Source organism: Solea senegalensis, linkage group LG4 (assembly GCF_019176455.1).
Source record: "Solea senegalensis isolate Sse05_10M linkage group LG4, IFAPA_SoseM_1, whole genome shotgun sequence".
In the NCBI taxonomy this organism is placed as follows: Eukaryota; Metazoa; Chordata; class Actinopteri; order Pleuronectiformes; family Soleidae; genus Solea; species Solea senegalensis.
Genome location: NC_058024.1, coordinates 17,364,691 through 17,377,323, shown reverse-complemented (window position 1 = coordinate 17,377,323; position 12,633 = coordinate 17,364,691). Strand labels below are relative to the sequence as shown.

The following is a 12,633-nucleotide window of genomic DNA, read 5'->3' as shown; positions in this document are numbered from 1 at the left end:
ATGCACCAAATGGGCTCTGAACTGCTGAAGAAAAAAAGAGAGAAACTTATTTTGTGTAAAGCAGCAAATAATCCATTTCGCCAACACAAACCTGAGAGAGCACCCATTTATGCTATCAAGAGCACCGGGGACACTCTAATCCATAATCCACTCTTCATTTGTGATTGTTTACATCAGGAAATTGCTTGCACCATACAGTCAAACCCAGATGAATAACAAAGTATAAAATAGCCAGGCTCAGGCTGCAGCTCCAACCTGGTTCTGTATGTGGTGGAGTGGTTTTGTAAATCGTGGAACGTGCTCGCTGTGTGACAGCAGCATCTCTCAGGCAGCTAATGGACAGCTTATGTTTTGCCAGACGTGCACGCACGGATGCGGCAGCAATAGCAAAGATTGTGGCTGTCTGACAGTCTTTCTGCTTGTATGTATGTGTATGGGAAAACAAATTGTAAGATAAACACAAAATCATTACAATTGCAAGAGTCCACAAATATAAAGGAAAGTTAAATAAAGGTTCTGCTGCCAAAAAAGCTTTCAAAACAGCTGTGGTTAGAGCACAATATTGCATGTTCCGTTACATATTTGTGTCACAAGCAAGAACTAGAAAGAAATGGCCTGTTTTCCTCTGGGATATTTCACTGTGTGTACTGTGATGAGACTTCCATATATTTCAAAATAGTCAACATGATGAAATGGCCTCTGGTCCCTCCTCATCAGAGGGCCTTGCTATTTCATCAGAATGTTTTGGTAGTGGGCCCTCGGCAGCCTTATTTCCAGTTTGTGGCTGCCATATTTAACTTTTATCACACAAACATGTAAGAAACTTTATTCAAAAACAGTGGCATTTACATAAAAGCACAGAGTAAATGAAGGCCAAACAAAATGTTTGTCTTGTTGTTTCTGAATGATTGGTGTTTTGTTTGTTATGTTTGTATTTATATATATATATATATATATTATATATATATATACATATATATATATATATATATATATATATATATATATATAAATATATATATATATATATATATATATATATATATATACATATATATATATATATATATACAGTTGACTTCATAGTATCAGCATAGTCCCTTAAAGCTGCTGTGAGATACTTAAAATACATTTAAAAAAAACACTCTATATTCTGACAGCTATCATTGATCTTGAGCAGCCATTCCCAAATTTAAATGTGCCGGGGCCCACTTTGAAATCTGAAAATCCTCCACCCACACCTTCAAAATCAAAACTATGATCGACTAGGATCAATAATTCCCATATTTGTTTTCATGTGATGGGAAACATCCAGTGCAGATTAATAATCAGTTCACTCCATGGGCTCCATGTAATATTTTGAAAGGTTTAGCTTCACGACAAAGTGAGGAGACGAGAGAATATAACACACAATTTCAACGCCATATACTCCTTACAAGTATTTCTTAAAATATACCGTACATATTGTACAGCAATTTAAAACTTAATTACAAAACTGAAAATTAAAAACACCACGGTCCACCTGCAGTACCACCATGGTCCACTAGGGGGCCACAGCCCACACTTTGGGAATCACTGATCGAGAATTTTTAGTCAGTGACCATGGGTCTCTATCCCACAAAACTCTATCCAATCAGGAGCCAGGAGTCCCCCTAGTGGACCATGGTGGTCCTTTCTGCTCATGAGGTTAAACTGTAAATAAATGTGTTCATAAAGTGACATAGGATGATAAATGGTAACAGCAGCCACAGACAGGAAGTTAATAAAATGACTTCTGACAACAGCTTTAACTCACCACTGTGTTACTATGTTTGGTATCTCACTTCATTAGTGAAACGCCACAGTCTGCATATTCCCTTTAAATCACATGAAGCATCGTAGTCTTAAGTCTTTAACTAACTTTTAACTTTAAGGTCTGCGAAGTGGAGCCTAAAAGCCGTGGCCATAAGGGGGGGAAACACCAAGAAATTCAAAATAAAGCTCATAGGTGAAGACAAATTCACTGTCTCTTTAAGTTTCCCCTCATGCGTGTGATGTGAACGACTTGAAGTAGAAATAACAGAGGGGCGAGTGATGTTTATATTTTCTTTACTGGAAAAGCTGTCACATTTCCGCCCTCACTCAACTCTCTGATAATATTTCTGTGCATCTTTCTTCAACCTCACATTTTAAACCTCCCTGTCATTCCTCTGGTTTAGGTGGCTCAGGTTCCCGTGGAGGCCTGTGAGCAGCACACTACATGCGCCGAGTGCCTGAGCTCTGGTGACCCTCACTGCGGCTGGTGTGTCCTGTTTAACATGTGAGTCTGCTCCCTTATATCGTCTCCCACGCTGAAATACACATGTCACAGCCGAGGGACTGGAACCACAACCACAGCAACGGCTCTTTCCAAGCAAGTGCATAAAAAAAAAAAGCTATCAATAAATCCTAAGTGCATGTGGTCATATGATTTGTGCAGTTGGAAACAACAGACTCCCCGGAGTTTGCCCATTTTTATCAACAGCTGGTGGGAAAGGCAGAAAACGGAAGTTGGACAATGATCCCTCGTAAATAGCATTATTTAGGACAGCACATACTGCATGCCCACCAGATTTCATTGACTCTCGGGTGAATGAACGATAGGCATTAATGAAGGACAAGAGGGATTAGTCTGGCAGACACAGCAGGTGTACAAACTGGACCTCAGCATACCCAGGGAACATTTTGGACCTGACAGAGCCAGCTTATCTCTGCCATCTTAATTATCTGACCCCTGGGTTAGCTTGCATAATACCTCCATGTAGAGCAAAGGGAATTCAGGAGATTAAAAAAAAAAAAAACGGGTTTCACAACCAGCCGCCATGTTTGAAGCTGACCTTAGATGGGGGAATTCCCGCCCCCCCGTTTGATCATGTGATGTCTGCATTTCAGCCAGCAATATATTGATGGTGATAAGAGTTATTTAAATTGGTGCTCTCATTGTACGATCAAATTGGCAGTGACTTTAGAAGAGGGAAAAACATTTAAGTTTTGTTTTAATTTAAATTACCTCATTAAAAAGTTATTTCGCCCCCTTTTTTTTTTCCCTGAGTGCTGACTGTGTCTGCAAGTCCCATTACACTGCTTATTTAAATTAATGCCTCACACTTATCAGTAAACAGATAGGCTGCTGTTCCCTCAAGTTACCCTAAGTGAATCATGAGCTCTCACTCTGCAAAATGAGGCCACTTTATTTTTATGTCCATTAAATCCAGATTTTGTTAGCCACTCAATCATCTCACAGGGTGTCATGCACATCGCTTTCAGGATTTTACTTTCCCACCCCTAGCATAGTGTCCTATCAGTCAGAGACCGTGGGGAGAGTTTGCTATGGTTCATGTAAAAAGCCCAAAGGAAATGGGAACAAATGGCTCCATCAGACAAAACACAGTGAATAAAAGAGGCAATGAAAGACAGGCTGAGATGAAAGACAACCCCCCCCCACATTTTTCCGAGGCACTTCAGCTGATGAGCGGTCAGAAGGTGACCGTCTATACTCCTGCGGCTCGGGTCCACCTCAAGGAGCCGAGCCAGCAACAGCTGTCAATGCCTTTCCATTCCGCCTTTTTATTGTGTTGTAATTACAGCAGAGGCCTCAATGCGCTTTCAGCTCTCTCAGGAGGTGCCACCCAAGTACCGTCTCCCCTCTGTGTGTGTGTGTGTGTGTGCATTTCACATTTAAAAAAGAACGACACGATGGTGAACAGCCAGAATACTGTGTGTTTACACTTCCAATTTAATTCTGCTGCTGCTGAGGGACTCTTTCTTTTAAAGACAGCATTTAGGAATGGTCTGTCTGTTACTACTGTGCAGAGAGCTCCTATTCTGCCTCATTTAAAAAAGTCTCTATAAATACAAGTACATTAAAACCCTCATCAGCAGCCCCTGATAGTAAAACTGGACACACAGTTGAAAGAAAAAGTACCTCTTCCCATAACTTCAAATGTAGTTTTACTTCTCACTTCTCTCACACAAGATTATTATTTTAAAGGTCATTCTGTGCTGCCGACCCTTTCACTACTTACTTTTAATTGCCTGTTGGGATCTGGGAGCTGAAATGTATTCTACTGTTGCACTCAGTGTAATTTACTCTGCTGAAAAGTACGGTTAAAACAAAAAAGCAGCAAGAGAGATCACACATCTGACATGTGCAAGAAAGTAAGAAGACAGTGTACGCAAATGGAAGGAAGACATAATATTAATACAACATTATACCATCATTCTGAGTAAAGAGACATGATTACATTTATTTAAATATACAGTAAATAGGTTTCCCTCCATGTTTGACTTGGCAGAGTCACAACATCATGATTTTGCTGTGGCGTTTAACACGGGAGTAAAGATAACCCTTTAATGAGTGATTTAATCTTGTAGTATACTACTAAAAATATAAGGTAATGGAAATATGTTAGAAGTAGCATAGTTCATTGACCAGGTTATGTTGAAAAAATATGATTTTGTGAGGTGAGAGGTTAAAAAAGCTTTGGCTTTAGCTTTTGTCTTTTTGAAAATGAACCAGAATCAAAATCCTGCACTCAGTCTTCTGAGAGGCATTTTGTATTCTTCAGTGAGGCAGATATTATTGTGTATTATTACGTAATTGTGTCTCGCAATTAACCAATTATCGTGGAATCACTGTGTCACGATATTACGCATGAGTTAACTGGCAAATTCCCACCCTTAATGCAAGCTCTAATGATTAACGCATACAATATTCATTCTGCCATCTTGGTTTAGCGTTAGCATGCTAACAACTGGGGTCCAGCAGCCATTAGCTCTGCAGCTATTTACTCCTGAGGGGAACATGAATGTCTTTGCCAAATATGAAGAGACCCCAATTCATATAAAAGCTCCGAGCTGAGCCTCTTGTAAGAGCCAAAGCAAAAGTCATGGGATCAACAAATTCGGCCAACTTCATCCTGTGGGAACCATGAACATCGGCGCAAAAACAGTGTTTGATTTGCATACTTTTCCTTTTTTAACTAGCTGTACATGCATCTGCATGTATACTGTGCATACATGCACACACACACACACACATACATGTGTGCATCTGTTTAAATATAACATCATTGGAAGAACAAGAATTACCCAATTACAAAGACTTGAGTAGAGCTCATAAGGTCTTTGCTTCACATACAGTGTTTAACAAATTTACTAGACCACCTGTCGTAAAAATTAGACAATATCATTGATCAGGAAATAATAATGTGCTTTTAGTATTTTTTTTCAGATTGTTTTATAAAACAGCACATTGGAAAATTCATGGATAACAACAACAATTATATTTTAGCATTAAAAATATAATTTTGGTTAAAGAGCTTCTACATTCAGGTGTATTAACCATTACAGAAACCATTACCAATGCTGTTGATTTAGGGCAGTTGTAGCATAAACCTTACATTAAGTGGTGGTAATACATTCGTTAAGCACTGTATATTTCTGTATAACTAAAGATAGTGAGAGTAAAGTAGAGCCACAGGATTGCTTCTCTATATTGTGTCTGTTCTGCTTGACAGGTGCTCACGCAGGGACAGGTGTCCGAGGGCAGAGGAGAACTTCCGCTTTGCCACGGACATTGACCGCTGTGTGAAAGTTATCGCTCACCCGGACAGCATTGCAGTATCAGCACATAGTGTCCCAGTGAGTGTGCTCATCATTCCACCACTGTCACTTCAAACATAATGTGTTTTATGAGCAGGTTTTTTTTTGTAGAGGTGAGGGGAATTTATTTTTGGTTTAAACGGTCAGAACCATTTTCGCAGCAATTAGCTGCTTTGTCTGTCTGCATCTGCATTCAACCAAAGGTTCATTAAATATCCTAAAAGCTTATTTCCTCAGTAGCCGTTGGAGCAAAGCAACATTATTACCAGAGAATAGTTTGACATTTTGAGAAAAACACTTCAATTTGTTTAAATGTTAAATATGACGTTAGAGTCAGGATATAATCACCTGCACAAAGACAAGTGAAACACAATGACTGGCTTTCTCGTTGAAAATGCTGCAGATCCTGCCCACCACTAACACGGGTGCTCATTTGATCTTATTCTATTATTCTACAAATATAAAAGTGTGAAAATAACATACTGTATTCTAACAGGGAGCTTATATGCAGGAGTATATTTCCTGGGCAATCGGTATTACTGAACCGTTAAAACACTAAATTATTCAAATCTTCAGTGAATAAAAGATACCATAAGATGTTAGTGATGTTCACAACATCTATTATGTATTTAAATATTCAGTCTATAATTAAATAACTAAAAACTGGACTTTTTGCCAACTTGTCTACTCAGATTATCTTTAACATTGGCAACAATGATTTAAAGTCCATGTTATTTGGTGTACTGTTATTATGCTGTCTTCCACAGCTGATCACCTGTCTGATAGATGTTGTTCTTATTAACAATAACAAATAAACACAATAAACTAGACTCTCACAAGAACAGGTGAACGTCAGGTGATTATTCTGGACCATAATCATAAATTAGACAGATAACCTAACAGAAATAAAAGTGCTGGTACATAAAGTAGTGAAATTAAAAAGTTGAGTTACTACACTTGCAGCTTTTGTGTGCATTAAATAAAAGAGATAATGTGTTAGAGGTCACTTTGGCCTGAACACAAAACAGGCCAAACTAAAGTTTGATACATCTTCTTTCTTTTAGCTTCTGCTGGAGGTGAATAATGTTCCAGACCTTTCTGCTGGGATCACCTGTTCATTTGGCCAGCAGGCCCAAGTGGAGGGTCACGTCAAAGGGAACAGGGTGATGTGTCTGTCCCCAGCTGGCAAGGAGGTCCCTCAGATACAAGAGGGACAAGGTAAGTTCAGAGTTTTCTGAAAACACTGCCTGCTCCCTTCTGTTTGAAAACTCCAGGGCTGTGTTAAGCGGCTTTTCCACGACATGGTTCCAGCACGACTAGACTTGCCTCAGACAGCTTTTCCATTAGTGGTAGTACCTGGTACCTGATACTAGTCAATAGTTTGCTTTGTGTCGCATATAAAACAAAGTCACAGCAGTTCCGTGCAGCCATGCTATGTGATGACACCGCTCACATTGAGGAGGTACTACACTGTAATGGAAAACCAACCAAACCGCGTAGAGTCGAGCCGTGCCGTGCCAAGGCGAGGCAAGTCGTGCTGGGACCATATAGTGGAAAAGCGGCATTATAGTGTATAGTGTAGAAACTATGACAGTTACCAGCATTGATTGGTTCTTTTGAGCTACAACTTGACTATAAGCTGTGAACATAAAGCTCCATTAACACTCCACCAACCCTAACCACTTCTGAGATTGAGCTATATGCTGATCGTTTTTATCTGAAAAGGCTGTTTTCAAATGAAAATGTAGTATGGATATAACCTCAGTCTGCACATAACATACTGTGACTGTGACCATGGTCTAAATTAAAACCCCCTCAGTCCATAAGTGTCAGTGAACAGAGATAGATTTGAAATGATTATCTTGTGTTTTTAAGATAACACACAAGAACCGTGACATCCCTCATGATGAGGCAAGAGTGGACGTTGATCTTTGACCACAAAGTTTGAATTCTTGAGTTTTAATTCTTTTAAGTTTGAGTCCAAGTGGATGTTTGTACCTCATAGGAAATGTTGGTGAGATATCGTAGTCACAAAGTAGAAATGTTGAAGATGACCAGTGAAAATATTTAAATATCAACACCATATAAAAACCCAGCAGTTGCTTTTTCACACTGACCAAATGCGCAATTTTTAGTTTACCCACAAAGTTTGCACCAACAAGCTTTAGAATTTCCCTCCGAGAATATACAGTAATCCTTCAATTGAAGTTTGTGACTAAAGACAACAGCAATATGCCCTCACAGAGACGCAGACACCAGGTGCAGTGAGATTAAAGTATTAACATTTTTCTCATTTTTACCTCCTTTTTCACTTCATTCACTCGTCCCTTTGTTGTCTCTCTGTCTCTCTCACCATATTTCACTCTGTACTCCTTTCTCACTTTTTCTTCCATTCCCTTGCCTCTTCTTTTCACTCATTAACCCCCCCCGCTCCCTGCTCTCACTCTCAGACTGGGCCGGCGTAGAACTTCGTCTAAACTCAAAGGAGACAGGTCAAATGGTTGCCAGCACGGAGGTGAAATTCTACAACTGCAGCACACACAAAACGTGAGTCAGACTGTCACAAGCCCCTCCCCCGACCCCCCCTTTCTCTGATTTGTTCAATAGATGGTGGAGCACAACTTAATTTAGGGCAATGATGTACTGATGTACTGACGCTCACAACCCCACTTAAGATCGGGCTGTTAGATAACCTCCAAGTTCAATTTATCTGTCAAGTTTCATTTCAATCAACATGATGCACTTGCCATGGTCTGTTTGTTTCCAGTTTGTTCACATTGGCAGTTAGGGAGTGGACTACTCTTTGCACTTTCAATTTCAATTCAACTAAACTAATACTATTTTTTTCCCCCCAAACAAAGCAAAAACAGCCCCAATGATCCTCGTGTTAAATTCTAATCATTACACGTTAAAATGTTGCCAAGCAACTACAGTGTTAATGATGGAGACTCAACACGAGTAGACTGTAGTCCTCAGAGGTCCAGCCAAAGTTGCGTTTGTTGTCAGACTTTTCAGATTTCCCGCCTTTCCTTGGTGCCCTGAGGTCTGATGAAATCAAGTGAATTACAATGGAATTCATTTAAATTGTCATCAGTTTTCCCCCCCTGACAAAATAATCTTCCTAAATGAGCAGAGAAGCTCCTTTGACTTTGATCCATTTTGCTTGTGTCAAATGTACTTAACGTAAGAGACGAGGATAAGAAGGTTTCCATTGTGAATAACAATTGCTCTGCAACACATTAGGATGCATGCAAAGAAGCAGCGTTTGGCAAATTAGCAATTTCACAAGTCGCCGTGGCAACAAAAGACAAAGACGTGAATATGCACTCTAACCACTCACCTTTATCGTGAAATATCTTTGTTTATGAGTGGCTGAAACTTTTGAAAGTTGAGAGTTGATTGGGTTGTATACAGTGAAACATTTTGTTTGTGTCGTACATTTCTTAACAAAAGACGCATGAGCGGAAAATAAGATAAAAAACAAACACAGTGTTGAAAATAAAAGAAATAAATAGAATACATTTTCACAAGCAAATTGGACACTCTAAATTGGCCGTAGGTGTTTGAGTGCATGGTTGTTTGTCTCAGCCGCGATCCTCATGTGGAGGATAAAGCGGTAGAAAATGGATGGATGGACATTTTCACAAGCTAAAAGCTATAATAAAGGATTTGCTCTCAGGGTCCCCCGACAGTTGATAAACAGTATTATGTGTTACAACGGCAGTGTAAGTGGGGTGAGGTTGTGGTAGTGATGTATGCTGTAAAGTAGTCAAATGTTGCAGTTCTTTTTGTGCTATGGTGCCGACCAGAAACCTGAATTTCCCTCGTGCCAATGCAGGCAATGTGGCTTTTCTGTGGGTGCCGACGTTCTAAGTCGACGTACCATCAAAATGATAATGGAGACATTATTTGAAGGTTGAAATTGTACATTTTGTTGCTTTAAATGGATGAAAAAGTCAAAGGGGGATTGAATACATAAAATTATCTTACAAGCAGGAAAAAAAGTATTTTAAAACACAAGTGCAATAAAATGGAAAATAAGTTTTAAGCTTATTCATACATGCACGACATCACCTTCAAGTGTGCTGTTAATGATAGAGCTCCATAATTACACATTTTATTCCGACATAAACAGTAGGTTGGAGACATTTGACTAATGGGGAGTAGTCACGGCTTAACCATGTGAATTAGCCTACAGTGGACTCACATGACATTTATCCAACGTGCCCTCTGAGTGCAACATGAGCGAGTCTATATCACCATATTACAGAAAAACAGTTGGAAGCTCATCACGTCTGCCGCACAACAATATGGCCTTCATTAGCTGTGAGGTGACCATGTGAATGACTGTGATTAATACTTCAGCCCAAACACACTCATAACCTGACACCTCCGTCTCCACCTCCCTCACCTCAGCATCACACAAGCCCCCAATAATTAATTACCCAGAGTTTGCAGCACTCTGCCAGTTAGTTCTATTTATACCCTACCTCCCAAATGTCTTTCTCACTCTCACACACACACACACACACACACACACACACACACACAAGCACACATTTTTATGTCCATAGTGGCCTTGGGCACCTTATTAATATCAACATTTAATGGTGCTGCACTACATTTATTGGCAATTGCAGCTTTCGAAGAGCTGCAGTGCTGGAGGTCTGCTTGTGGTTTTAAGGTTTTATCCTATAGTAGGACCTCATCCTGGATACTGATAGTGCATAGATTCATTTCTTTTCTTTTTTTTTCATGCACAGTGCTACACCTCCATTGTGCACAGCTAAGTCCATTTTGCCCCCACAGGAAAATAGAACAAGATCCATTTTCAGCACTCAATTGCGCTGTTTGACATATCAGCAGCTGTGAATCACATTCAATCTAATTCTGTCAGTGCTTCTCCCAAACCTGTACCAGCACCACCTCCATGTTTTTCAACCAAAGTGTGATTAAATCCAGTCCAACAGCTCAATGTTAATCCACACAGTATCGGAGCCAGATACATGGCACAGTTCTACCCATCAAATATGCACTTGGCACTTTAATTTCAGAGATGGTTATAATCCGGAACTGCACCAGGTGAATTGCATCGTTTTCATTTAAAACAAAACAAAACTGAGGTGCACATCTGTCAGGGACACTGTATGTCTGTAATTTATGTATTACATGTTTTCATTTTGTATTCCACTGTTACAAGTGTTTAAACCCTGCTCAGATGTCATGCTCAAGGTCATCCATAACAAATGCTTCCCTTCATGCTGCTGCATAGAAACTGAAAAGATATGATTGTTGTTTCCATGAAACAACAAGATACTGTAATCCTTTATCAGCGTCCCAGTTCAATCCTCTTCACGCAGGAGGAGGACGTACACTACATGACGGATAGAAAGTACATAAGGATTACTGTTGAACAAATGACTTACTGTGTAAATGCAAAATACACTCATTATGCAAGCGGTGCTATTAATGTTTTGCAGGCACCATGTGCAGTAATGTGATCATTTCCTCTCGCAGGTGTCTGTCCTGTGTAAACAGCACTTTTCGCTGCCACTGGTGTAAATACCGCAACCTGTGCACACATGACCCCAGCAGCTGTTCTTTCCAGGAGGGAAGAGTCAACGCCTCAGAGGTACATTAACACAGAGACACCGCAGAGTTGCTCTTTCATTAGCTAATTAAATTGCTCCTTTCAAGAGCACCATCTATCTTTGCCAATGAGATACTTTGACTGTGAGGAAACAGTCAAAAAGCACAGCAGAGCCCCAGTGCAGAGAGGTGATGGATGCAATGGATACAGCACAACTGTACAGATGGGATTTGATTATTAATGTCCCGGTGTCACCAAGTCACTATTAAGTAAAACTTGTTAATCTGAAAAGGAAGTACATTTCTATGCAGTAGCTGAGAGGTTTTAAACAAAGGGAAAGCCAGGGCACAGCTCAGTCATTATGCTATCTGTGTAAAAATGTGAAGCCTATGCTCTCAAGAGATTTAGAGGTTCTTCTTTTTTCTTTTTTCTTTTTTTTTTGTTACTGGACACAGCAGTTTTTGGTAACCATGGATACATGTACCAAGTTTATTGGCAAATCCTCCCTTAATGATATTTTAGTCTGAACTAGAATGGCAGACTGACTGAAAAACAGCGACCATGACTAAATATAATTGCCTTAAAGAATACAGTGATGCTGCAAAGATAGAAAAATTCCAATAATACTACTACTGCATATCATCAATCAAATTGCACATTTTTATGAATCTAATATGGGAGAATAATGTACATTGGGTATTTACATAATATTGCCACACATGTATATAGAAAAAAAAGAGAGAGAGAGCGCGATACTATATAGAGCTAATATCCAGAGGAGTAATTAGTGATGTAACTGTTATTTACATAACTTACTGTGACTGATGGTATGATGGATGATGATAACTGTGAATAAAGTTACTGTGTTTGTTTTCAAAGGATTGCCCTCAGCTCCTGCACTCTGGGGAAATTCTCATCCCGGCCGGTGAAGTCAGACCCATCACCCTTAGGGCCCGGAACCTTCCCCAGCCGCAGTCTGGTCAGCGGGGCTACGAGTGTGTGGTGCACGTGCAGGGAGTCAGCCAGCGTGTCACGGCGCTGCGCTTCAACAGCACCAGTGTGCAGTGCCAGAACAGCTCGGTATGACCTCAAACAGTCCCAGTGGGAGTCTCACAGCTGCCAAATGAGGTAGACAGCTTGGATGCTGTGCAGGCAAGGTAGATAGGGTACATCAGTGGATACTGCCTGAGGTGCTAAGCATATTGAGGAGAAAGTAGAGGAAGGGGGAAGTGAGTGAGGAGAAGTGCACAGGAGAAAGGAAGGAAGTTTAAGGAAAGGAAGAAGTTTTTCTTAACTAGAATTATAACTAATACACATCAATATGGTTTCATCATCATGTCTAAATGTATTTGACCCACCAGAATCACAGGATTGGAGACATGTTTTGTTGCACAGTGCAAAAGCCAGGATACATTTCACTG

General features: G+C 40.0%; 1 protein-coding gene across 1 annotated transcript in view; it reads left to right on the top strand.

Moving 5' to 3' along the window:
- Positions 1-12,633, top strand: part of LOC122768126 (plexin-A2-like) — a 71,454-nt gene that overhangs the window by 30,852 nt on the left and 27,969 nt on the right. The window contains exons 5-10 of the mRNA XM_044023879.1: positions 2,199-2,299; positions 5,538-5,661; positions 6,687-6,840; positions 8,073-8,169; positions 11,140-11,254; positions 12,092-12,292. Coding sequence (XP_043879814.1) covers positions 2,199-2,299; positions 5,538-5,661; positions 6,687-6,840; positions 8,073-8,169; positions 11,140-11,254; positions 12,092-12,292 — 792 coding nt within the window. The remainder of the gene's footprint in view (positions 1-2,198; positions 2,300-5,537; positions 5,662-6,686; positions 6,841-8,072; positions 8,170-11,139; positions 11,255-12,091; positions 12,293-12,633) is intronic.